Source organism: Strigops habroptila, chromosome 8, assembly GCF_004027225.2.
Source record: "Strigops habroptila isolate Jane chromosome 8, bStrHab1.2.pri, whole genome shotgun sequence".
NCBI classification, from domain to species: domain Eukaryota; kingdom Metazoa; phylum Chordata; class Aves; order Psittaciformes; family Psittacidae; genus Strigops; species Strigops habroptila.
This window is the reverse complement of record NC_044284.2, coordinates 58,238,206-58,263,481: the sequence shown is the minus strand read 5'-3', so window position 1 is coordinate 58,263,481 and position 25,276 is coordinate 58,238,206. Positions and strand designations below refer to the sequence as shown.

Genomic DNA, 25,276 nt, shown 5'->3' with positions numbered 1-25,276 from the left:
AAGGAAATTACTTAAGATTTGCTTTAAAAAAAAATAGTTAAAGAAAGAGAAATCTCCCCATCTATCCTGTGACGTACATGATCGGGCCCCGCTCCTGCTGCAATTACACACAGTCCTTGTGGGGTTGCAACCCAACTCAATGCAAAACACAAACCTCTGCACTGGCGCTGGCAGCTGACTCAATGTGAGGATGCTTTGCAACGCATGTAAAACTCTTTTCCTTCATGGACAGAGTCCAATGCACGTACAGAAGGAAAGCGCTTGGTATGGGATGACTCAAGACAATACAAAACTGCTTTACATATAGCAACTTAGATTTCCTCAATTAAAACACAAGACGGCTATATTAAGATTATAAGATACCGGTCAGGAAATTAAACTCTTCCTTTTTTCTTTTATAGCCGTGCTGGTACATCCTAAACACATCAAAACTTAAAATAATTCTCATATGAATTTAAAATCCTGTTCCTCTATGTTTCTTCTCAAAATGGAAATCATCACGATAACAGTTGTGACTTGCTGAATCTGCAGGAGAACTGCAGTTTCTTACAAGCCAATTCTGTACCACATACATTGTGTAAAAAGGAGTGGATAGGGATGGAACTGGAACACTCCCTAGAAATCCTGTGCTTTACATTCCACTGCATCACAGGCATATATTAACTAAGTTCCCAACTCCCCCCCGCAAGCACCTTTCCTGCAATGAAAGGTTATTTTTGCACCGTACCTTTAAAATGCTTCTCTCCATGCTTTTGCGTAAGGAGTCGAGATTGGAGTCAGCACAGGTCCATCAGCTCTGCTGGATGCACATTAATACAGGAGAAAACCTTTGGGCCTGGCTCCTGGTGTGTATTTTGGGTTGGGGAAGCTGTTTATGTTATTCATGTATATATTTTCATTCCCCTTCCTGCCCCTTTACCCCTCCCAAGCCCTGGGGGTGTCCATGGTCCCGCAGCTCGGATGTGCCGGGAGCATCTCCAGCGGGAAACTCTACCAGCCAAGCCAAAAAGGGGCTGTACAATAAGTAAGTTTAAAGGATTTGTTGCTTTTGCCTCTTTTCATCTCCGAGTTTATTAAAGTGCAAATGTCAATCATGGAGACAGCTACCACATGCAGTGCAGTACACTGAGAAACACTTTCCACACCATAAATGGGAGGTAAAAGGCTTCGTTGTGATTATCTAATGCACGGTTACTTGCACAAAGGACAAAACTGAACCTAGGCTCTGTGCCCTTCCACAAAAGCTCACCCCAGAAAGTACTAAAACAATTCATTTGAAACCAAAACCTTCCCCAGTCCATCAGCTGACAACACAGAAAATACCAAGAAGGACAGAGTGTTTATAGAGCTCGGGATTTTTTGTGCGCTTCACATTAAAGATATGTTTGAAGGGATACTGATACTCAGAGCTTTTTAAAGTTCAGTATTTTAACCAAAAAATAACTGTAAGTACATAATATAAATCATAAATACTCCTTATAGTACAAACCAAAAATTGCAATGGACTAGTCTGGTTCACCTCTCTCTTAGAGCTGAGGTTTGTCTGCCCAAAGATGCTGGACCACGGACACTACAGTTATCCTAGGATTCAGTTTTGCTTTGTGCTCTGAAATTAAAAAAACAAACCCCACAAATGCATTGAGGTACAAAACACGTGAATATAACATGATACAGAACACATGAACATGCTTTCAGCAACAAGAATAAATACTACCATGTCTACAGTATCTACTTCACAGCTTTGTGAGATGAGGATAAATAAACTATTTCAAAACTTGAAATAAAAAAAGAGATGAGTCTTACAAATAAACTGATTTTTAAATAAGGCAGCTTCAGCAGGAATTTCAAGGCCTTTGTTGAAACCACTTTTTCTAACACCAAAAGTGTGCTCATACGTTGCAGCTAGAGTTCGATTTACTCTCCAGTTCTCCTAATTCTGATGATCAAAATGAGCAAAGATATGTGCATCGAATACATGTAATACCAGGTTTGCTCTCTGCAAAAGTCAGTGTTTCATTAATAGGTATAATGTGGGAATTCTGAAAACCAGTTCACCTCTCAGGCATGGGAGTTAAGTACCTCTGTGTCCAAGAGGCAGGCTGGAAATTCAGAATTACAGGAAGCTGTTGCTTTTCTTACAAATGAATGATGAAAAGGAATATAAAAGGAAGCCAAAGGAAAGCACTAAATGGAAAGCCCAAAGTACCAAAGTAAGATCTTAAGAAAGGTGACTCTAGTAGGTACATCATACATCCGAAAAAACCCAGATCCTAAAACTTGCCTGTAAAATACTGCAGGAGCTGGAACAAGGATTTGTTTGGCTCATCCAAAGGGATCGATGTGTGATTCTTCTTCCCCTTCTCAGCTAATAAAAGGGTGGAGCCAAATAATTGCATAACAAATGGTACTTCAAGTATTTAGAAACATGGCCTGCATGTCTCACTAGTGAGATTCTGCATAAAATGGGGGAATCTGTGCACATCGTGAAAGAAAGCTGCAACTTCCAGCAGTCCTAATGTATGTCGAAGGCACGATTTCTCATCCTGCATATAGGTCTCTCTCTTCCTTCTCTATTGGGTGCACACAAGATGACTGATGATAAAGAGCAGTAAAATGAAAAGGAGTAGACAGAATGGTTATTTTGTTCAAACTTCATCTATTCCAATACGAATGGCATCATAATCACACAAAAAAGATGTATATACAACAGATACCAACCACTTGCTTAGGTTTTTACAACACTGCCCATATACACCCCTGTGCTTGTACACACCTTAAGAAATGCTGAACTGGACACACACATTCAAGATGCATTTCTGACCTGTTAAGAGGAAAAACATATCCCACTGCCTTCACCTGCTCAGCTTTGACTCCTGAAAATAAAAGTGCCCCGATCCCCATCGGCACCAGGGCTTTGGCCAGGGAGGGTAGAAGGGCAGGATGCTCGTGGCTCCTAATGCCACCTCTCCTCCCTTCCCCGGACAAGGCTGTTGGGTCTGATGGGGTCAGCTAAGCTGCTCATGGGCTTTACCTAGAAAAGGGTGTAAAAATACCATCCCCTTTCTCCAGGTCCTCTCGCATGCTGGGATTACTGTGTGCGGTGGCAGGCGACCAGGACACACATGCCGCTGGGTAAATAAAACTGAGAGGCCAGTGACAGGGATGCCACCCAAATTTTTAAATATATATATATATGTACATATTACATATGCGCATATATATATGTGTTTTCAAACTAGTACAATACAAGCTATTTCTGGATTAACTCACCCAAGAGCTGGAGGTTAATGCTGGAACCTATTCTGAACTCTATATCCTTTGCATTTTGTCTCCCTCCCCTTTGGGCTGAAGCAAAGTTTGGGTGAGTTTGTGGCTTGCAAAGCACAGCTGTCCAGAGGCTTTTGAAGAATTGCACTTGGAGTAATTCAAGTTGCTGTAATTCAGATATGTCTACCCTGCTTTTCCCAATGCACATGCATGTACCAGCATTAACTCGAAAAACAAACCTGACCACAGTGTAACAGTGTATAAGTTAATCTTTTCCTCTAGAAAATATAACTGGAGTTCAGCAGCTTCTTTGCAGCTAGGAACCAGAAAACAGCCTATCTGAAAGTAAAATAAATAAAATATTAAAAGGAAAAAAAGAGTGAAACTTCTGAGAATATTTCAAAATGCAGCGTGGATTTGGGTAAGGCTGAAATGGACAGTTCAATCAATGCATTCATCAAAGAGATACTTCCATCAGTCCTACTTGCTCCACTGCCTCTGCTGACATCAAGCAGGAAAGTTGCTTCATCTCTGTGTCTCTCCATATGGAAAACTGAGACACTCTTCTTGGCTTCTAGGCAGGACTGGTTTTGCAGATCCATATATGAGTTTATGTTTGCATGGGTCTGAGAAGATGCCAAGTGCCACAAGGGCTTATTTTACCACCTAGAAATCCCACCCACCTCCAGGAAGCAAATATTTCCTCCCAAGGGCATTTGCTGCTGTTTAAAACTATTAGTTCTGCTGGGTAGGAAATCCCAGAGGACGTCATTTTAAGGCAAGACATCTGTACATCTACATGCTTCTGAACCACAGATTATATCTAATATAATCTGCACCAGCCCCTTATCAACTGGATTACAGATGTTTCCAGAACAAACAACTTGGCAAGACGCTCAGTTGCGAGTGATGATTTAAAAACCCTTTTACATTTCGAATACATTCCATAGCTGGAGTATGGACACTCATAGCTGTTTCCTGGATGGAAATTAATGTCTGTCCCTGTGGCCGCTCAGCTGCCTTCTCCTGCTCCTTTCCAAAGGTGCTTATCTCCAAGCACCCAAAACCATTTAGGGCTGTTTGCTCATGTCTCAGCACTGATCTAAAAGCTGCTAAGGACCTGGGTATGCTGCTCGGCTTTGGCTCTGGGGTGGGGTGTTTTTTTGCATGCAGGAGTCTAGATTCTCCATCCTCACCAGGTATGACCTGCTCACAGCAGAGCACTGGAGACATGCATCATCTGATAGCCACCAGGCACAGTACCAAAGCCATCCTCCACCCCATTTATTTAATAATGATCATATAATAAAAAGATCATTACAAAACCTAGGAGTACTACAAATATTTCCAGTATTTCTTTTAAAAACAAAAGTGTTCTGCTGCCAGGTTTATAATCCAACCACTGCTGTGGTGGATTTAGCAGACAAGAACAGCAAAACTGTTTGGAAGCTTTCTACTTTGTGCGGCTTCCGGAAAAATTGGAGCTGTAAAGTCACATTTAGTGAGAATCCAAGCATAATCTGTAACAAAAGTAAGGCAATTTTGTGTTTCTTAAGAAAACAAAAAGGGACTTCAAGCTGAAAACATCCATTTAACTGCCAGTAGATGGCAAAAATATCCCATATTTGTCTTCATTACCTAAAAGGATTAGTACAAAAGGCTTAATGTGTCGTTCCTTTCCTTGCTTCTCACAGAAACTTGCAGAAGGTATAAATTAAAGTGCAACTGTACAAAAAAACCTGGTAAAACCCCTCAATGCGTCATAAGAAAATATCGAAAAGATGGATTAAATTTTTTTAAGTTGAATAAGTGCATACCTGGGACCAACAAAAGTTCTCCTTTGCTTTGTTTCTTAAAACAAAACCCAAAAAAGAGAAGAAAATAAACGTGTGTGTGTGTTTGTCCCTGGATATTTTTGGCAAAGTTTTCATAAAGCATTTTTTCCTTGACTGATGAGATTATTATGTTTCTTTGAAATCAAGTAAACGGAATCAAATACCATAGCAAAGCCAAGCAGATGCCCATTAAATTAAGCCTAGGTAATAAAAAATAAGAATTCTTTTAAACAAAGAAGTCATACATGCATTAGAGCTTACCCTTTAACAAGAATTTAACCTTAAAAATCCCTGTAGTTTGTCTTAAAAAATAAAACCCTATCCTTCAGATAGCCAGTAGTAAAGAAAGAGTAGAACTCTGAATTCGGATATCCCTGCCTTATCAGCGGAGTGGTGAAGGTCACAGTCCGGTGAGCAGCAGTGGGATGGGAGAGCCCTTCAGCATGAAAAGCGAGTCTCCAGCAGCGTGAAGCGCTGAGCAGGGAGGTAAGGAAGGCAGATTTGGCAGCAGTTCTAGGATGGTGACAACAAGTGAAGGCTTCCTATGGGAAAGGTGAGAGGTAAATGCTCCAGAGCTGCATGATGCTGCTGGATCTCGCCTGGATCCCCACCTTTGGGTGAAGCGTGGGCAAAGCGCTGGGTTTTCAGGTGGGTCATCGGCATCCTGCCCTCCGTTAGTGGCTCATCGGAATCCTGCTTGGGATTCAGGCCCTGGAACTGGTGGTGTGGCAGGGGAAAGCGAGCGTGTTGGTTGGGCATGATGATTAAGGGCTGGTTAAAAGGCAAGCAGCCTTCGCATTTGAATGTGGTGAGCAGGTCAGTGACATTCGGGGCTCTTGTGAGAAGAAGTAAAGTATCTTTCAGGGACATTCCTCTGCAAAGACTTGACACATGGAGGCTTTTCCTTTGCAAACCCCACCTTCCCATCTTTAGCATGGGAAAAAACCCAAGGGCATGGCATATTGCACTACTGCAGAAGCATCTAAGCAGCTGCTAGTTTTAGGAGGAAAGTGTTACCAGAGGCTGGCATTCTGCTGGTACCCAGGTGTGAACGCTGCAGAGCTGCTTCACTACCCCTCCACTCCATTTCTCATAGCTCCTGGTCAACCCCTCTGACCTGGCTTAGCCCATCCTGCCCCTGCTCTGCACAGCAAAGGGGATAAAATATCAACCTCATCACATGCTACCTATATCTCAGAAAGCTTGGCCATGGCTCAGTTAACTCAGGATGAACCAGTGGGGTGGTGTTTTCCAAAACTTCAGTGATATGTTTGCTACTTTACAGCCATGCCAATATTTCCCATTTGGTTCACCAGGAAAAAAAGGATATTGGGATACATTTCACCACAGTATCATGAATGAAATGAAGCTGTTCTTGATTTCCTCAGTGCCTTGTTAGAGGGGAGTATGTTCTGGGTCTGGAATTGGGTCTATGTTGCGGTCTGTGGAGTGGTGAGGGGCAAAGGAGGAGGAACGAAGCAGAAGAAACAAGGAACGGACAAGTCAGACCAGATCCTCACAGTGCAATACCGTGTGCAGAGGGACCAGTGCCTCAGTGCCTCTCATCAGCGAGCCAGGGCCATGATGAGGCTGGCGCACATCTCGAAGAAGTCCATGGTGTGGCTGCCCAGGCGCGGTGTCACCGAAGGGATGCTGCCCACGAAGGAGCCGCTTAGGGAGCCCATCAGCGACTGGCACTCAGCAGCTGCAGCAGCATCGATGCTCAGCCTTGGCCGGTGCAAGCCAGCAGCAGAGCAGGAGCGCTGCGGTGTGGATGAGCCGGACCTCTGCTCCATCACATCGTCTTCAATATTTAAAACAAAAAAAGAAGAAGACGCATTAGTTTGGCATCTGCAATGCATGTTTGGTATGGAACTAGTAACAGTAGTGGAGGTAAATGGATCAAAAGGGCTTTCGCTGACTTGAAGCAGCCACGTAAGCATTTCAAAATACAAAGAATATTATTATTATTTTAAGCTTCAAAACTGGCCATTTTAAGTGTTTTACATCTTGTATTGCACCATTTCCTGCTTACCATCAATGCTTTTGAAGTCCAAGAGATAGCTGCGGTTGTCAACCTGGTAGAGCTGCAGGCTCATCTTCACATAATTGCCTGTCACCGGGTTCTTGCGGCGCACTCTGAGATGGTAGGAGTTCACTACCTGCAATGGGAAACATGCTTTCAGGAGTAAGACTCAAGGTGGAACATTTCTTTCCTTATGTTTTTCTAAGCACTAGCAAGACATTTTCTGAGAAAAACAGTTTCTAGAAAGAACAATGCCTACAAAAATAACCAAATGGCTTCATATCCTATTCTAAGATGCTTCGTAGGGCTGTGATTCACCAGCTGCTGGCAGATGAAGCTGCCTTGACCCATCTGCCAGCCACCAAACTGATGTTCGCTTCTCCTTCACCAGCAGCAATCGCTATATAAGCCAAAAAGTCCACTCCATGGACCCACATATGAGGACCTTGCACATGAAACCAGGGCAAGCTGGGCAGCTGGGGAGAGCAATTTCTCCCATCAGCACAGCTAAATTCAGTGTTTGTGAATCAGCCTTGAGCTGTGGATTTTCTCTTGCTCCTTCCCACCTCACAATCTGCTGCACCTCATTTGCAATGAGATCTTTTCTCTGCGCTATAATTACGAAGCAATTGCATGGATGGAAAAGCTATTTTGAAGAAGAGTCACATCTGAAGTTATTCTTAGGGTGGGAAAGATTATTGTGAAACCTTCTCATACAAAATAAGCTCCACTGCCTACATAAAGACATTGGGATAACTTGGTTTGTGAAGCTGTACCAGAAATACATCAGGTTTGTTCACTCTCTGTAAAACCACGTAGCTAACAAATGTCTGACTGGCACACTCATATGCATCTGAAGACAGTCCATCTCCTGGCCAGTGCAGTGAAATCAGATTTCTGGGTGCTACCTGGCTTTAGATATGTAATATTATTAAAAATAAGCAGGAGATAGGAAGCTTTGAAGAAGCAGCACAGTGACATTCACATTGTGCAACCCTTGGGAGCTGGAGCGAGGAGGGTATCTCCTCTGGTGATGAAGATCTGGGCTGAAATTCTCCTTACCTTGCTCCTGATGCTCGCACAAGGCTGCTGCGAAAGGCCGTGAGTCAGGAGAGCTCACCTCAGCAACCGCACTGAGAGTCAGGGAATCAGGCTCAGCAGCAAATATTCAGGGCTAAGTTAGGGATTTATTAATCTGACTTTGAAAAAGATTGTGACTAAATGCTGTGTAGCTCTGAAGAAATATCTGAAGCGAGTACCGTCAACTAAAATGTCATCCAGGTTTAAATCAAGCTTCAAGAAGCTGATCCCTAAACCAGGGAAGCAGTAAGTGTCTGAAAGCACATCTGGTCCACGAGCACTGTTCCATCTCTGTCAATAAAAATGCCACCACATCAATGCTCCTGCTGCCAATGCCCCTCCGCCTCTCTGTGCATCTTTTAAACAGATGCATATCGTGCCATTTCAGCACACACGACTGATAGGACCCAAGCAGAAATAATGAGGGTTATTTGCTCAGGAGCACTCGAGATGACCTCGTAAGGAATTAGCCACTAAAATTAGAAATGTGACTGGCTCCTCTTATCCCTGCAGCTAAACGAGGCAGAATCATCTTTCCATCCAGAGGCTTAGAGCATTCAGAAAGTAAACTTTTATTTCACGACATAAATAAACACAACAGATACTGAACCACAGCTAGCATCTTAATTCAGTGTGTTTGTATTAACAAGAAAGAGCTGGTATGATTGCAAGGTGGGGGGCATTTACTTGGTGAGGCTGTAAGCACACTTACTAACATCCCTGAGCAATTCAGCTCATGAGAAAATGACCCTTGAAGACCACCAAGAAGCAGTAGCACTCCCTACCTTCCACTCGAAGTCCAGCTGTTTCATAGCACGGTACACCTCGGCCATAATGTCATAGGGTTTGCTCTGGCTGCGGATTCCCAGGTGCCACTTGGCCTTTTTGACAGTCAGGGGTTTTGGTTTCGTGGTGTTGAGGGCATCCAAAGGACATCGCGCTTTGGGGCTGTCCGCTATCAACGGCGGCATCCGCTCGGGATGCGGCTTCACCCCAGGAGGGATGTGCAAGGTGCTGTCATCCATGAAAGAGCCAGTGGGGGGGCTGGAGGCAAGGTAGAACTCGCTGGCTTGGTTCATGATCCTCCGGTTGTCGATGACGAGGTGGTAAGCCACCGCCAGCTGGTCCTGAGGGTCACCACTGTACAGGCTGTTCATCACCTCTGACTCCGTGCATTCAAACTTCTCACAAACTTCCCGAACTGCATCATCATCGATGACGGTGGCGTCATAAGAAGGGTCCTCTGGGAACAGGTAACTGGGCAGCTCTTCCTTAAACCACTCGTGTTCCCTGGGGAAAGGTAGAGAGGAGCCACCATGAGCTCCATGCAAGGTATGCTGGGGCAACCACTGCCACCAGGCCCTTGCTTGGCCCAATATGAATCCTCAGCTGCAGGTTGGGGAGCTCAGCCCAGCCCTGCATGGGGCCCCCAGTATTGCAATGGCAATGACATTTTGCAAGCATGGCTGCTGGCTCACTTGGCTTTGAAGTAAGACCTCAGCATGTACAAGATGCTCACACTTTTTGATTACAATGGCTCTGATAAAGATACAGAGCATCAAAGCTATCCAGGTACCTAATTCCCACTGATTTACAATGAAGTCAATGATAATTAAGTGATAATTAAATGATAAGCTTGTCTATAGGTTCTACATATCAACTGTAATTTCACCAGAAGGGCTGCTGCTCTATAATGTAATTAAATCCTCTAGTCTTAAAAAATTCAGAAATAAAAAAGGCATTTTACTTGGTTTTACTTAAAGGGTAAAATTAAGGCCATCCATTGCAAACACATTAAAAACCTGAGAACTCCTGAATGTCCTAGTAACATTTCTGTATATGCTTAGTACGCCAGCTGGATGTAATGATTACTATAAACCTCAGAAAACGCATGTCAGTCTCCAGTTTTACAAAATGTTTCTAAAATGGCTCAGATAGTGAGAATTTTGAAGTCTTACTACAAGCCATAAACTTCTAATGATCTCTGTGGGCAAAATACATGCGTAAGAACCCAACTGTACCCCTCACCTTGAATTTCCACATTGAGGGATGCAGATAAAAGGTTCATAGGCACTGCATTCATTGACTAGACAAGAGACCTATGCTGCATTTAAAGATAAACCATTTGCTCCCATTTTAAACTATATCCAATATTTATGGATTAAGTTAGTAATTCTTATGTTTCTCCTCCTTTTTTATCGGATAGACACTAAGTACAGTGATTACCCTCTTATTCTGAACAAGTACCCAGAGGGAGGTGGTCTTGAAATAAAGTAATGAATAATGGCTTGTGGACATTAAGTTCTTAGGATTATTGCATCATATAGCTGGTTTTGCTAAGCACTTTTAAGAGAGAGATTTTTAGGCTATTTTACAATGCAATAAAATAGCGTTTATATATGTAAGACCAGGTTGGATGGGGCCTTGGGCAACCTGGTCTAGTGCAAGGTGTCCCTGCCCATGGCAGGGGGCTGGAACTAGATATCTTTCAGGTCCCTTCCAACCCAAACCATTCTAGGATTTTTTATATATATATACATATACACAAAATACACACAAAATCATCACCCTGTTCATCCTCACCTATCTCTCCATTAGCACAGAAGGGTGCAGGAGTGCTCCTTGAATTACTTGGACAAAAACCAGCTGTATTAGCTGACTACTGTAAACCACCCTGCCCACACACCAGCAGATAATCCCCAGGACAACCACCACCCTCTGCTACCAGCCTGTCAGAGCCCCCCAAGCACAGCCAGTCCACCCCATTCCACCCAGCCTGACCTGATGTCCTTGATGGTTGCTCGCTTGAGGGGGTCAACCTGCAGCATGTGCATGAGGAGAGTGGCAACGGAGCGGTTGAGGTATTCAGGGATGTAAAACACACCTCCACGGATCTTCTTGAAGAGGGTGGGGACGTGCTCATCGTCAAAAGGCAGAGTGCCGCAGAGAAGGGCATAGAGGATAACACCACAGCTCCAGATGTCCACCTCTGGGCCAGCATACAGCCTGTGTGAAGGTAAGGGCAGGAGAAAGGTGTCACCCCTTGTCCTTCTCTTGTTAGTTAGAGTGCAGGTTCCACTGGGCAAGCTGGGGACCAACTGCCAGCTCCACCGTGCCAGCTTTGCAGCCCACCCTGGGGCAGCTCACATGGATGCCCCCAGCGAAACCTGCCTAAGCCAAAATCATTGAGGGCAAGGGGAAATGACAGGGCACAGCTGGTGCTGGCTGCCCATGCTCCTCTAAAAGCCATGTACATCCCTGCCTCTGCCAGACCCTCCTAAAAAGCAAACCTCCTAAAAAACAAACCCCACACTTCCAAGAGCTCTCTGCCAGGCTCTTTACTGCTTTGCCCCAAGGGCTCAGCCAGCAATTTCTGTTCATAGAATCCTAGAATGGTTTGGATTGGAAGAGACCTTAGAGATCACCTAGTTCCAACCCCCCTGCCATGGCAAGGACACCATTCATTCAGCGAGGCAGATGAAATGGCAGCAGATACTATATCTCTGAGTGTTTACTCTCTGTTGAAGTTTGTGTGCTAGTATGTGAGTGCTCCCACTTCTGAAAAACTACTAATGTGCTCCCTGGCATCATCAAGTTGGGACACCCCAAATATACAGGGTTTCCTGCTGCTTGCTTGCCCAATTTGTTTATCTGTTCTTGCTACAGCTGATGCTTTCTCAGAGATTTTGGGAGGCAGTGCTTACCCTTGGGCTGTAAAACCCTACCAAAATACAAAGGTTCAAATGGAAATACAGAAGTCTCCTCCTGAAACCTCAGCATCCTGCACTTGCTCCTCCTGAAAAGCATCCCCACAGACACACCAGTGTACAGAAAGTGCCGGTCATGCACACAGCCATTCTCTGAACACCACTAAAACACCAGCTCTGCATACCCAAGGGTGAGACTTTCCCTGCTGAGGCCAGAGACAGCAGCAAAGTCATTTTGGAAATGCAGACGATTAGCTAGATGCCTTCTTGATCCTGCCTCCATGCCCAATTCCAACAGATAGGAAGCCTGATTCTTTTGCTGATAACTGCATTGCCTGAATAGCTGATTGGACTTTTAAGCCTGAATGAGATGCACTTCTATGACTCTGAAACCTGAGCTGTCACACTCTACTGCTTTTGTGCTCTATGAAGAAAGGCAGCAGGAGCTGGGAACCAGCTCCTACTGTCCCTCACACCCACTAGGAATGCACTTATCTCACTGCAGGAACAGTGGATCATGCCTTTTCCTCATAAATGCAGCTCTCATATGCTGCTATAGCTTCGAGAAGAAGGCAGCTTGGCATATTAATCAAGGGTATTAAACATCACTGATACAGCAAGCGGTACTGATGCAGGAGGGCTGAACCTATAGCCAGAGAAAAAGTGCAATGTGTAGGCTTGGTTTTGGTCCTATTTCAACTTTTGTTGCTAATAAGATGCATTGCCTGTACCCTTGGAATAATTATGCTCTGCATACAAGAACTAAATCCTCCTTGTTAATCTGCCATGTTCCTTGCCTCCTATACGTGTATCTGGCCTTTACTGAAAAGGACATTGAAATAATACTAATAAAATTTATTTGGAATCACAGTAGAGTTTCTGGCTTTGTCCCGCTCTTGACAATGAGGATTTACTTGATTTCACACATAGAGCTGTAGTCACAACAGGGTTTTTGGATGCTAGTCTAATTTCCTAGGATACTCTGCCAACGCTTGCATTGATATAAACAGGGATAAAATCATCATAATCACAGCGAACACACTTTGAACAAAATGTTGTATTTAAAAGCTACAGTTATACGCAAAATTAGATGTTAGATTAGGAAAAGTAATGCTCACGCTAAGGGCAATTAATGGGGCAGATAATGAAATGGGCAGTTTGAAGGACTAGAGAGAGAAGTGAAAATCTGAAAATCCATATTTGCAATCCTTGCTATGCTATTATAGAGACAGATAGGGAAATAAGTTCGTTCTATGTAACTTAGGTCCCTGACAGTAAAATAAAGGAGGTAACACTTCTGTATCAACATGATAAAGTCCAATTAAACCTTGCAGAATGCATTCAACATGCCATGTGCCATGTGTTGTGCAGATGTTTCACACAGTGAGATGCAACTACACTGGAGGTTTGTCAATTCAATTCATCAATTCAAAACAAAGTTATGATGGTTGAAACTACTGTCACGAACAAAACCCCTAGCCTAAGGAACCAGAGACGTATTTTGAATACAAGGGTTCAACAGTGTAGGGAAGTGATTAAAGATCTCCCTGATTCTTCTGTTAGTGAATGGTTTTCCTCATCACACTGTATTTTATATTATAAGTGGGCAGGTGAGAAGAGAGTGCTCTGGAAAAGCCTTTCTATCTGAAACCTCAGTATTTGCATGCAAAGAGTAATTTTCACCCTCTTTAATTAGCAATATAGTCAACATCTCCTATTAATAATTCATCCAAGGTGAACACATACCAAGGTGGTCACATACCAAAACATGGTTTGCTATTGCAGCTATTGCAATAACCAAGAATACTTCCAGATTTTTGCCAATAGATTCACCCAAACATAAAATACAGGCTGGAAGGATTCAGCTGCTTTTACTAGATGTGCAAAGCTGTTTCCAATCCCAAGAACAAATTTAAAGACCGTGTACTCACACAGGCTCTGATTAGAAGTGGAATGTCCTACCTTCCAGAGATGACTTCAGGGGCTGCGTAATTTGGGGAGCCACAGCTGGTGCGTAGAAATTCGCCATCTGACATCATGTTGGACAATCCTAAAAACAAGGTGTTTAGTACATACTGATGTTTGATGTGAAGGTCCAGACACCGAGAAGGAGAGGTATTCTAAGTGGACGGGGAAATTTGGAGGGGAACTGTTTATCTAATTTAAATAGACTCCTTTGAGCTGATTTGCAAATTATGATGATTATTATAGAATCATCGAATACAGACTGGTTTGGGTTGGAAAGGACCTTAAGATCATCTAGTTCCAACCCCCTGACATGGGCAGGGACACCTCCCACTAGCCTCAAAGCCTAGCTTTGAACACTGCCAGGGATGAAGCATTCACGACTTCCTTCACAATTATTATCATTATTGTTATTTTCACATCTAACCAAGGAATATTCACTCCAGGCTAATTTTGCTTCTCAAAGTTGCAAATCCTGGAGCACAGAGCACGCAGGAAAAGAGACATAATTCGTCCCAGAGCACTTACTTTATATAGGAATTGTGTGGGGGTGTGAAATTAGTAAATCTTCAAAAGGATTTATCACTGCTAGAAAGGAGTCATCAGGACATGGCTGGTAGCCCAGCTATTCCAACGGATTTCAATCAGGAATGCCACTTAAAGCCTCCTGTTACTGCTCATTTGTAAAACAAAGCGAGGCCAAGAGCACATGGCAAAACCTATGGAGAACATGCATGAAAATAAACATATGCGGTCAGCTCAACCTGGAACTAACTGCACTGAGTCTGTCTTACACATAAATTAGCTAAATCTTTATATTAGGTGATTATACTAAAACATAGTGAAGATTTGCATTTCTTTGCTGCTCCATTCTTAATGGCAGTACAGAAGCAGCCTACAGTAGGTAATCCCTGCTTTTCAGAAAGGCTGGTGTTTATAACTGTGGGCTTTTCAGGTAAAGCAACTGCTTAGTGGTTAGGAAAACAGGCTCTGGGTTTTGTAAGGCATGCTACACGGACACGCTCCAGCAAGCGCCTCAGAGCTGGCTGCATGTCTGGAATGCTGCTGGGGTCACATACCAAAATCGGCTATCTTTGCATTCATGTGTGCGTCCAGCAGCACGTTCTCTGGTTTCAGGTCTCGGTGGACAACCATGTGTCTGTGGCAGTAATCCACTGCAGAGAGAATCTGCTGGAAAAGGCGTCGAGCTTCTGCCTCTTCAACCTACAGATGCAAGGAGAAATAGTCCTGAAGGTTGGTCTGCGTGCAGAGCTGGCAAGGGAAGGTTTGACTTAGCAAGGAGCCAAAATGTTCCAGGGTGCAGAGAGAAAATCACAACGTGCTTGTGCCCAGCAGCAGCAAATAAAGCAGATTTTCCCCCTTGCATTTTATAATGTGCTAGTGTTTGCAAATGATACAGCCCAGGGATGAAATTAGAAACCTGAATTTAGCTGAGCTATCAAGAAGAGTGTACTGGTGGCACCTGAGAGGCAATGGCCTGCTGTCCCAACAGGACCAGTTCTACATAGCACATGCAGATCAAGGCTGGACAAAACACTGCAGAGGATGCTGCAGGGAGCAATTCCTCATGGACAGATGGCTTTGGGGAAAAAACCTAAAGGTGAAATACTGTGATGATTTTAATCAGCTTGATTAGCTATAAAGTTGTATGAGCTATATTAGAGAAATTATATTTTAAATTATGAGGAGACTGATTATTTTTACTGATGACTTCCTAAAGACACTCTTCATGAAAAATTTAGTTTCTGAATGCAAAAATTCAGAAAGGATCCAAATTAGTCACTGAAAAGATCCAGATGGGTGAAATGTGCTGGAAATCAGAAATATATGCAGAAAAGTAAGTGAATTGACCAGTGCACTAATCTATACCAATTTGTTATAAATGCATTGATTTTTGTAGTACAGAGAGGAAATGTATGATGGGCTGATCCTTCACCTGAAGCCTTATTCTGGATGTCCACTTAAGCCCATTTTTATCTCCTTGCCCTGCGACTGCTCCCTGCTACAAGGATGTCCACAGGGCAGACACTAGTGATTTTCTTTGTAACCATAATACCACATTCCATGGGTTTAACCTACGCCTCAGGTGATTTATACCCAGCAGGATTACTGGCTTTTGAGAATGTTGTTCAGATAAGCCACATCCTTTAAAAGTCTTCTAAAACCCTGACCTGGAGCCAAGGGGGAGTCTGGGGGAGGTGAATGACTGGGATGGAGACCACACCGAGCGGTCTTCCCTTCCAAGGCCATAAATCTGCTGCTGAACCGTGGGGGTTTTGACAGGCAACCCGTAGCTAAAAATGATAAAACTATGCTAGTTTTCCAAATATTTGCACTAAGCAACACGTTACCTTGGATGTTTTGGTTTGCGTATGGAAATACATCAGAGAATGTTGCAAGAAATCACACACAACGTTTGTGTGAGCCGGGTACGAGACACTCCAGATGGGTTTGCTGTGAAGCAATTTCTATTTTGGGCCTTAACCTTAACTGCGCTCCCTTTAGCAGTCGTTTTGCTCCTAAGCACCATCCTCTTCCCACACAAGTGTTTGGGCTGTGTTTGGACATGGTACTGGCACTTACACGTCCATGCTTACAGATGTAATCAAATAGTTCACCGCCAGATACGTATTCCATGACCATGAAGAAGTCCGTTGGCGTGCTGATGACCTGGTACCTTCAAAAACACAAGGGGATTATTTAAGAAAATAATTAAGAATGGCAAAAGGCTTTTAAACAGATGATTAGTTTCACGTCAACACTTAAAATAAGCATTTGTTTAGATCTTGCATTTATAATTGCTTTCCACTTCTGAAAAGCCATCTCTTATTTCGAGTATAATCTTTCACTTGTCTATGAAAGGATCTCTTTTACAGACCTATGGTTTTCCTTCAAGCTTTTAAATGATCCTCTGAAATCTCTGCCAGACAATCCTATGACATTTAGGACTGTCCTGACTTACAAATTTCCATTTTGGCTACGATCTGCAACAACAGCTTTAGAAATGAAGGTTTCTTTAGCTGGGAGCAGGGGAAGGAGTGTATTTGGTTTCTCTCACATCAAGGATAAAGAAGAACACTAGGCACTAGAGGGAGCTTCTTTTGGAAAGGTTTGGAAACAAAGACGAGCACTCCAAAAAGTTATTTTTCAAATATTAAATCCCTCTATATTCTAGAATGGGTTAAAAACAAAAAGAGCATCACCCTTGATGTGCAAATTATTTATTCTTCATTTTCATTCAATATGATCCCTGAGCACTGCAATGACATTTCAGTGTTCGCATTGATACAAACATGATCAGCTGAGGTCAATGCTGCTACAGAAATCCACAGCAGCACTAGCTGAGACACCTCTCTTTTATTTCAGATACATTGTGGTTTGCTTTTTTTTTTTTTTTTTTACAGCCGAATTTCCATGGTTTAGAATTTGTAACAAACACATTTCAAACAATTTTCAGAGATCAGCAGTGAACAGGTGATAGTCCCATAAAGATCAGCAGGATCAACCTAATTTTTCTGCAGTACTTTGGACCGAGGCATCTCAGTTACTGCTAATTGCCTCACTATTTCTTTTATATACACGTAAAAAGCTATTGAAAGAGGAGGTTTATGAACCAAGGTCTCCTCACCTATTTTCTTTATCACTGTATTTCATGATTGCTGTATGTACCATAGGACACTGATCTTGTTAAACTGGGTTTAATTTTTAGGCTTTAATACTTTGACAAATGTGTGAACAGGACTTAACTTGCAGGATGCTGGGTACACAGTTGAGGACTTTTGCTGGCTTTTTCATGAAATAATACCAATCTGTTCTCCAATAAATCCATGGAACTGTGAAGTTACTCTAAAGTCAACAGTTGCTGTATGGTTAGTTATTTAACTGTAGAGAAAATTTGTTTTCCCTTGCCTCTAAGTCCCAGGTATTTGCTATATCTTATGCCAGTTTTAAGGCTGACCTAAATGTCAACTTCTCCTTGCAGTTACCATTCAACAGCTTTCTTTTACAGAAATGCCAAAGATATTATTGAGTGCCTCGTTAATGCGGACTGCCCGCACAAACTGGGGATTGAGAAGGATTCCCAGAGGCTGGAGTGCAGGTGCTGATTTACAACTTAAATTCAGGTTCATCAGAGTGGCAACTTTGAAAACTTATGTCTGAATAATAAATAACAAAAGAAAAATGTTCCTTTAAGCTCTTTGGATAATCAGGCCATTAAAACATAAATCCTATTGACTTTGGGCCAAGGCTTCACTCTACGAGCCTGGCCATGCTGCAGTTCCTCAGGCACAATTCTCAGCAGCTCCACGTCTGGAGATCTGAAGCTTAAATAGGATCATCACAAAAACTCTTAACAGCATCCCAATGCAGGAAAGCCCAGACCCTCCCTATGCACCTTTACAATGGCCTTCACATGGAAGAGAGGACAGCTTTGAACAAAACCTGATGCAGGGACATCAGTCTGTTGGCTGTTACAGTGACTCAGAGTTCCAATGGAAGAAACATCTTCCATCATTGCTCAAAGTGTCAACTGTGTTCCCTTCATAAGTTAGTGGGAGACTCTCAAAAAAAAATGGTTAGCTCCAACGTGCAAAAACTTGACCACATAACACGCAAAAACTTGACCACATACCTAACATCATCTACTACTCTAAGCCATGTCCTGAAACCAAGTCAACTGTATATGTGAAGTCTTTGCAGATGGAGTAAGCTGAGCACATGGCAGAAAGGGTACTCACAGTTTGATAATATGAGGGTGCCGAAAGAGTTTAAGGTTTTGAATTTCCCGTTTGATCTTCCCAACCACATCCAGGCTGCGGATTTTCTGCCTGTTGAGTATTTTTACCGCTACTTTGTGCCCCGTCAGCTGGTGTTCGCCAACTATTAGAAAGAAAGCATTGCAAAGTCACTAAACAGTATAGCAAGATTCATACAGGCTATTTAGGACACTGGTTTATAAGCAAACAACAACTCTTGAAGGAAAAAACAATAAAATATGAGGGGGTGAAATATTTTATCTTAGTTTTTGTCTCTTCACTTTATTGTTTTCCCACTGGAGTCATGTAAGACAGAAGGGAGACAACTTTTCTGCAAAAAACACTCCACTAAATAAAATGGAGTGAGTTACTGGAAAAGGTCATACCCAAAGCTAATTTGCAAGGATTTATAGCATGTAAAAACTAGATTAATCAGAAACAGATATATTTAAATGGAAAAGGAGAATCTCCACCGTAACACACTGGTTGATTAAATCCCTAATAAACCCCGTCTTAAAACTAGACCATCACACTTCTTTTTAAAAAAAAAAGATATAGGGATTTTCCCTGCCCAAAATAGGACTGCAGGATTTGCATTACTAAAATGAATTTCTATTTATACTTTCTCAAGCGTGCTTCTTGGTTTGATGACAGCATGCAGGAACACTGCTGCACTGCAAGAGCAAAATCTGGTTTTAGAAAAGATACAAACTTCAACTGGGTTTTTATAATAGGCACTTGGTGCATCGAGATGCTGATGCTTATCTCCTGTGTACAGGGACAAACAGCAACCACAAACTGGGAGTAGCACCACTGCCACTGGGGGAATTGCACTAACTTAACAATAATGTGAAATGGATTCAGCATTCGATCCATTTGTTAGCAATAAACAGACTATACAAAAAAATATAAAGCTCTTAAGAAGCAAGATTTATATTGAAGTTAACAGCAGAAACTGCGTGGAAACCGTCAACTGGATGTTTGTATCCAAAAGGGTCCTCTGGCCATGAGCTAACCCTTCTCAATATTTTATGTTATATTAAAACCAGTAACATACGGATGGTTTTCTAAAGACTGCACAGAAAACCTGCTTACAGTAAATATTTGTGCTCTTTAATTACGAACATTACCCTTCCAGTAATAACATACAGCACAAGGAATTAATAATTACGAGCAAACCTTGTTATTACATTATTAGACTCTGTGATTTTGGAGGCTCTAATGAGCTGCTCAGAAGCAAGCGGAGTAAGCAGACGGCGTGAGAAGGGCAGGGCGGCAGTGCCGGCACTGCTCAGGGCATGCCAGGTCACTATTATTAGCCACCAGATAAGACCTGCCAGAGATTCTTTCCTCAGTAAGAGTATCCTAAAAATAAAACACTTTACTGCCCTTGAAAATTAAAGTACCACTTTGCACGTCCATTTTATTCCTCGCAATATTTAAAACTACTAGGTAAAATTAAAATAAACTAAGCTTTGCAATATCGATGCAATTTAGGGATTAGCTGAGGGCTGAAGGAGGCAGATAATTCCTCTCTTGCGGTGCAAAGATTGTGCTGTAAATAGTCCAAGGAGGCATTTTCCCTGGTGCATCCTTGGGGATAGGGGAGCAGGGCAGTGCTGGAGGAAGACTCTGAAAAGCAGCGTGCATGCAAGGGGCACAAAAGCATGCTCAAGCTTTGCTGAGGCTTGCAAAGGGGTCAGGATACAGCCTCTTTGTTCACTGCAATAAATTCTCCCCAAGTTGTACCAATAGTAGTCTTATAAAGGGTAGTGATCTCTATTTGCCAAGGTGTTTCCACTAAAAAGGGTGGGGAAGGCATGAGAGGGGGGTGTAAGACAACTTTAGCAGATGTCCAAAAGGGACAGAGAATCCACAACTTCTCTTGCCCAGAGAAGCTGTGGCTCCCCCATCCTTGGCAGTGTTCAAGGTCAGGCCGGACAGGGCTTGGAGCAATCTGCTCTAGTGGAAGGCATCCCTGCCCACGGCAGGGGGTTGGAACTGGATGAGCTTTAAGGTCCCTTCCAACACAAACCATTCTATGTCTTTGAGACCAAGTCTTTCATCAGCAGCATTCAGTTTGGTCAACCATAGCACTGTGATACCTCTGCTCTCTCTTTCCTGGGAGCACAAGAAGCTGTACTTTGAAAGCTGTCCTTGATTCATTCAGCTCCATTAAAGAATTATAACACATGAAGCCATTAGTTGGGAAACTGAGGAACAGCAAAGCAAAGAGGTTTATCTCTCTGAAGTAGGAAGAAAACCCTGATTTCTGCCACCCTTTGTTTCAAGACAATCCCTTCTGGCCTTATCCCAGCTTATGCTTTGAAAAATTTTTATTATGCACTTGGGAAAAAAATAAATGGCCATGCCCGGAACGAATAATTATTGGGTTTAATACCATTGCTGAACAGTTCAACTCCTTTCCATCCATGACAAACAATGTGTAACTGCGAAGGTTTTCTAGCTCCAACACATTCATAATTAAAAATAAACAGTCTATTTTGTAATCCATCTTTTGCTTACAGTAAGCATTAGATACAGAGATATTATTGTTCCAGTCCCCAGTGGCTTGTTAAGCCTACTCGAACGCCTTGAGAAATAGAGACAAAGACACAACATAATTTGCTATGTGGTGGGAGACTTTGAAGCCTTTCAGGTCTCTCTGGCTGCAGCCTGCAGATGCAGGAATTTTGACATGAGGCAGCAAGGACAACCTTCCCTCTGCTCAAGGAGTCACTGTCGCTGACCCCACGTGCTGGAGCACATTGGTGGGATAATCTGGCCCCAGGACGAGGAGCAGTGCCAGAACCCATGCCTTCTATAAGCATGGAAGGGGATGCTTGGGATGCTCGTCTCTAAGGGGTTTGTCCCCTTCTCGCCCCAAGGATGGGCAATGGTGGTCTTGGGTGGTGGTGAGGCAGCCTTCTCCTTCCCTCTCACTACCTCTCTGGATTAAAAGCCCAGGGGGATGAGAAGGGGCTGAGAGGCAGTATTAGAGAGGGGATTTAAGCATAAGTCTTGTCTTCTAGTGACAAATACCCAGGTAAGGTCTACCACAGCTTAAAACTAGTAACTGGGGTGAGCACTGGAGATGGATTTCACACTGAGACGAGGAGCAGCATTGCACACTGTGCTGCAAAAAAAAGCCCAGCCATAAGGGTTAGGTGGTAACACTGACTCTGAACTCGAAAAACCAGCACCAAATGGGACATGGTGTGAATGTCCTTAGCTGCTATCCCATCCGTGTGCACATGTGATTGCCTAGACACAAGAATGCTTCAGCATCAGAAGCTACTAAGGAAAGAAGGGAGGAGATATAATTAGTTTCTGAAAGAAGTCTCTTCTAATTTAGTTATTTTTATAAGAAAAAAAAAAAAAGAGGAAGGATAGCATTTATACTACTATAGTGGAGATAATCATTAAAACTCCTTGACAGCATGTTTTTTTACCAGGTACCAAAGAAGCCAACTCTGTTTGATGCAGCTCAGTTAAGCAAAAACAGTTAAGTTTTGCAAATGCTTCAGTGGAATGTAGAAGTTTACGGAGGGGTGAGAAAACTCCCTTCCTACCAGCTGTGCAAGCCCTTATCTTAGCCCAAAGTTAAAAATGAAATCCATCCAAAGCATATATTTAGCAACACTGTATTAATACTACCCCAGTGCTACTTGCTCGTATGTTATATCACCCTTCCTTTCCTTTTCCTTCTCCTTCATCTGTTCAGTCTCCATTAGTTTATCTTCCCTCCAACACAAGGTTTGTCCCTCAGCAGCAATGGTACAGTGCACGGGAAAACGGGATTTGAGCCCGACTCACAAAAGTCTATGTGCTCATATAAGCCCATAGAGGTTTCATCATAACCAACATAAACATCACCCAAGCACTGCCGGTCCTTGAGGGACCACAAACTGATCACCTTGGTAGCCAACGAGTGTGGGTAAGAAACCACCAAGTGGCCACCGGGAATGTTGTGCATGGCACCACATGGAAAAATATTTGTGTTACTGGATTTTGATTGAAGCTTTCCAAACTGCAACCACCGTGAACCTCATTGTGCAAGGGCTGTGGTGATGGGAGAGGTCTTCAGGGACCCGCAGGGTGGGATGTGTCCATGACAAACACAGCAGCAGTTCTAATCCATTCTTACCAACCACCAATGGAGGAGATGCCACCTCCTTCCTTCATTGCTTCACTAAATTCATAATCCAAGATCATTTCCACAGTTCTATTTTCTGCAAATTAATCTTCTTTTTGGCCTGCAGGACAGGGGAAATAACTATCTCCAGCTCTCCCTGTATTTGGCAAAATCCTGTGTAGGAACATTGACCCTTGCAAGGAGACCTCCTAACCATCCACCACATTCACATCCATCACGTTTACTCCTGCCACCTTCCTCTTTTCTAACAGATGCTGTATTTTCATCACGAACCCCAGATGGAATTTCAGTATTAGCACCAAAATCCTGCTCTCATCTGCCAACCTATCTGGTCCCTTCCACAGAAAGCCTTGTGTAGTCTTCCTGTAAATAAGATCAAGGAACTGAATGGGCTTAAAACTAAGAGTTTCTTGCAGCATTAGCTAGTTTTTAAGAGGATCAGTTCACTGATGTCCCAGAACAAACATCCCAATGGGGCAGCAGGGACTTTTTCTGTTGTATCTCTGGTTTCTGATGGCTCAAAGCAACTATTTAGCTCCAACCACAAACTCAAGCTCTGGTTAGTACCCCATCATTACTAAATCCTTTCTTTCATTGCCATTTTTTTTTATTTCCTTAACAATTATAATCCTTAACAATTGTAATTTTATGATTTCTTAACCTTGAGGAGTGCCTCTTGTGCAAGGCAGCATTTGAAGAAAACACACCAGCCACAAGAAATGTCACTGATGGCAGCAGTCACCTTAGTGAAAAAGCAATTATTACACACAACATATACAACACTTGAACCAATCAGGCCAAAATCTCTCTACTTTTCTCACGTTTCTTGCTAAATAGGGTGAATTTAGGTTTTTCTAAAGCTCATTTGATTAAAATGCTAAAATTCTAAATAGGAGATTGAGTTTCTTCATCTCTGTTTCCAGTCTCAAGTGCAAATTACACCTCTCAGTGTACACCTAAATATTAACAGGCCGGGGGGGGGATATATATATGAAGGGTACTACTTACCCATAAAGGATTTTGAGCCAGGAAATCTTTTATGTTATCTGAAATATTTCTTTGGAAACTATGAGTTTTTACTAAAGTCAGGTCCTATGTGGGGTGGGGGGTGTTTGCACTACTTAATCCTGAAAGGTAGTTAAGGAAAAAAGGCTATTGTTGGCAGATTTAACTTGGTCTGCAAGGAGAAAACCTGCCTTTAGAGCCCTTTTTGAGGTCTGCTGGTATACACAAGTGATTTAAATGGTCCTTACTGTTAGAAGTATTTATTCCGATCATTCTTTAGTCAGTAAATTTGTGGTTTGGGATTAAACACGGCAATATATTTTTAGGGGCCTGATTAATGGTCACAGGTGGATTTAGCTCCAGTGGTTGTGGTGGTTTCTTTCCCCTGCCATCAATTTTGGGGTTATTTTAAAACTTCAGTCGCTGAGTGTGGAGACATCACCCCTTCGACCAGCCACCACACTGCCCTGGCTCAAGCAAAACCCCAACCAGGAATCACTGCTACCCATTCTGCTTAGACAATACATTTTGTTGGGTGTTTGGTTGGTTGGTGGGGTTTTTTAATACCTTGATTCAAAATAAAATTTGCATGTAACATCAGAATTCACAGGGAAAAGAAACAGAAATCTTTGTAAATCAGGTAAAGCAAAGCAGTGCCTTGAACATGCAAGCTGACTACTCTGGCAGGAATGACAGAGGAATCCCCGTGTACAGCCCAAGCCTGACCCGACCCTCCATCCCCGCCTGCTGCCGGTCTCAGCCGCTCCCCAAGCTCCCCAAGGGTGATGTACGGGGGGGGCTCCTCACAGCCACCCGAAGCACTTGCCGCCCCTTTGGGAATGAAGGGGCAGAAGGGAGCAGAGCCCGGGCACAGCGAGGGAAGGATGCCCGTCAGTGCCGCCTTTGCTGCCCAACCTTCCCATCACCTTCCTTCTAGTTCGGGAGGAAAGTTTTGGTGGGTCCTGCTGGGCGCACCGGCGGCTGCAGCACACAAGGGCGATGGCTCCATCTCCCTCCAGCCGCCCGCGACCCCCATCACCCCTTTCCCCCCCACAACCCCACCCCGAGAAGGGGGCACCTCCCACCCCGAGCCCACCGGGGCGGCGCCGGGCTCCCCCCGCGCCCCCCCGGGGATGCTGCGCGGCCTCGCCGAGGCGGGGGAGCCGCGGAGGGGAGGCGATGCCGGGCGCGGAGGCCCGCGTTAGCGAAGGGGAGGAGGGAGAAAGGAGAAGAGGGGCGCGCAGCCCGGCGAGCCCGGCCCCCTCCCCGCGGCCGCGGTACTCAGCTCTTGACTTTGCCGAAGGTGCCGACCCCCAGCGTGTCTCCCAGCACGTAGTGGCCGATCTTCACCCGCCCGTCGTGCTTCTGCTTCTCGGCCATGTTCGCCCCCCGCCGACAGACCACAATGCACAGGGCCGGCCCGGCTCGGCTCCGCTCGGCGCGGCGGGCGGCGGCGG

The 25,276-nt window shown here is 43.6% G+C and overlaps 1 protein-coding gene across 3 annotated transcripts; it reads right to left on the bottom strand.

Annotated features, from left to right (window-relative positions):
• Positions 1–1,052: 1,052 nt before the first annotated feature.
• PRKAA2 (protein kinase AMP-activated catalytic subunit alpha 2) lies at positions 1,053–25,276 on the bottom strand. 3 transcript variants are annotated; one of them, XR_003992673.1, is made up of 10 exons: positions 25,106–25,276; positions 18,641–18,782; positions 16,485–16,578; positions 14,960–15,104; positions 13,878–13,965; positions 10,990–11,214; positions 8,994–9,498; positions 7,138–7,264; positions 6,441–6,906; positions 1,053–5,576 (listed from the first exon to the last, which is right to left on the bottom strand). XR_003992673.1 is itself a non-coding variant. In XM_030495090.2 (9 exons), exons 1-9 carry the CDS (start codon positions 25,197–25,199, stop codon positions 6,668–6,670), a joined length of 1,659 nt encoding a protein of 552 aa, XP_030350950.1. In that variant the 5' UTR covers positions 25,200–25,276; the 3' UTR covers positions 1,053–6,667. The 3 variants fall into 3 exon arrangements, 2 of the variants coding, with proteins under 2 accessions (XP_030350950.1, XP_030350952.1); XM_030495090.2 differs by having other exon boundaries at positions 1,053–6,906; XM_030495092.1 differs by lacking the exon at positions 25,106–25,276 and adding an exon at positions 23,476–24,797 and having other exon boundaries at positions 1,053–6,906.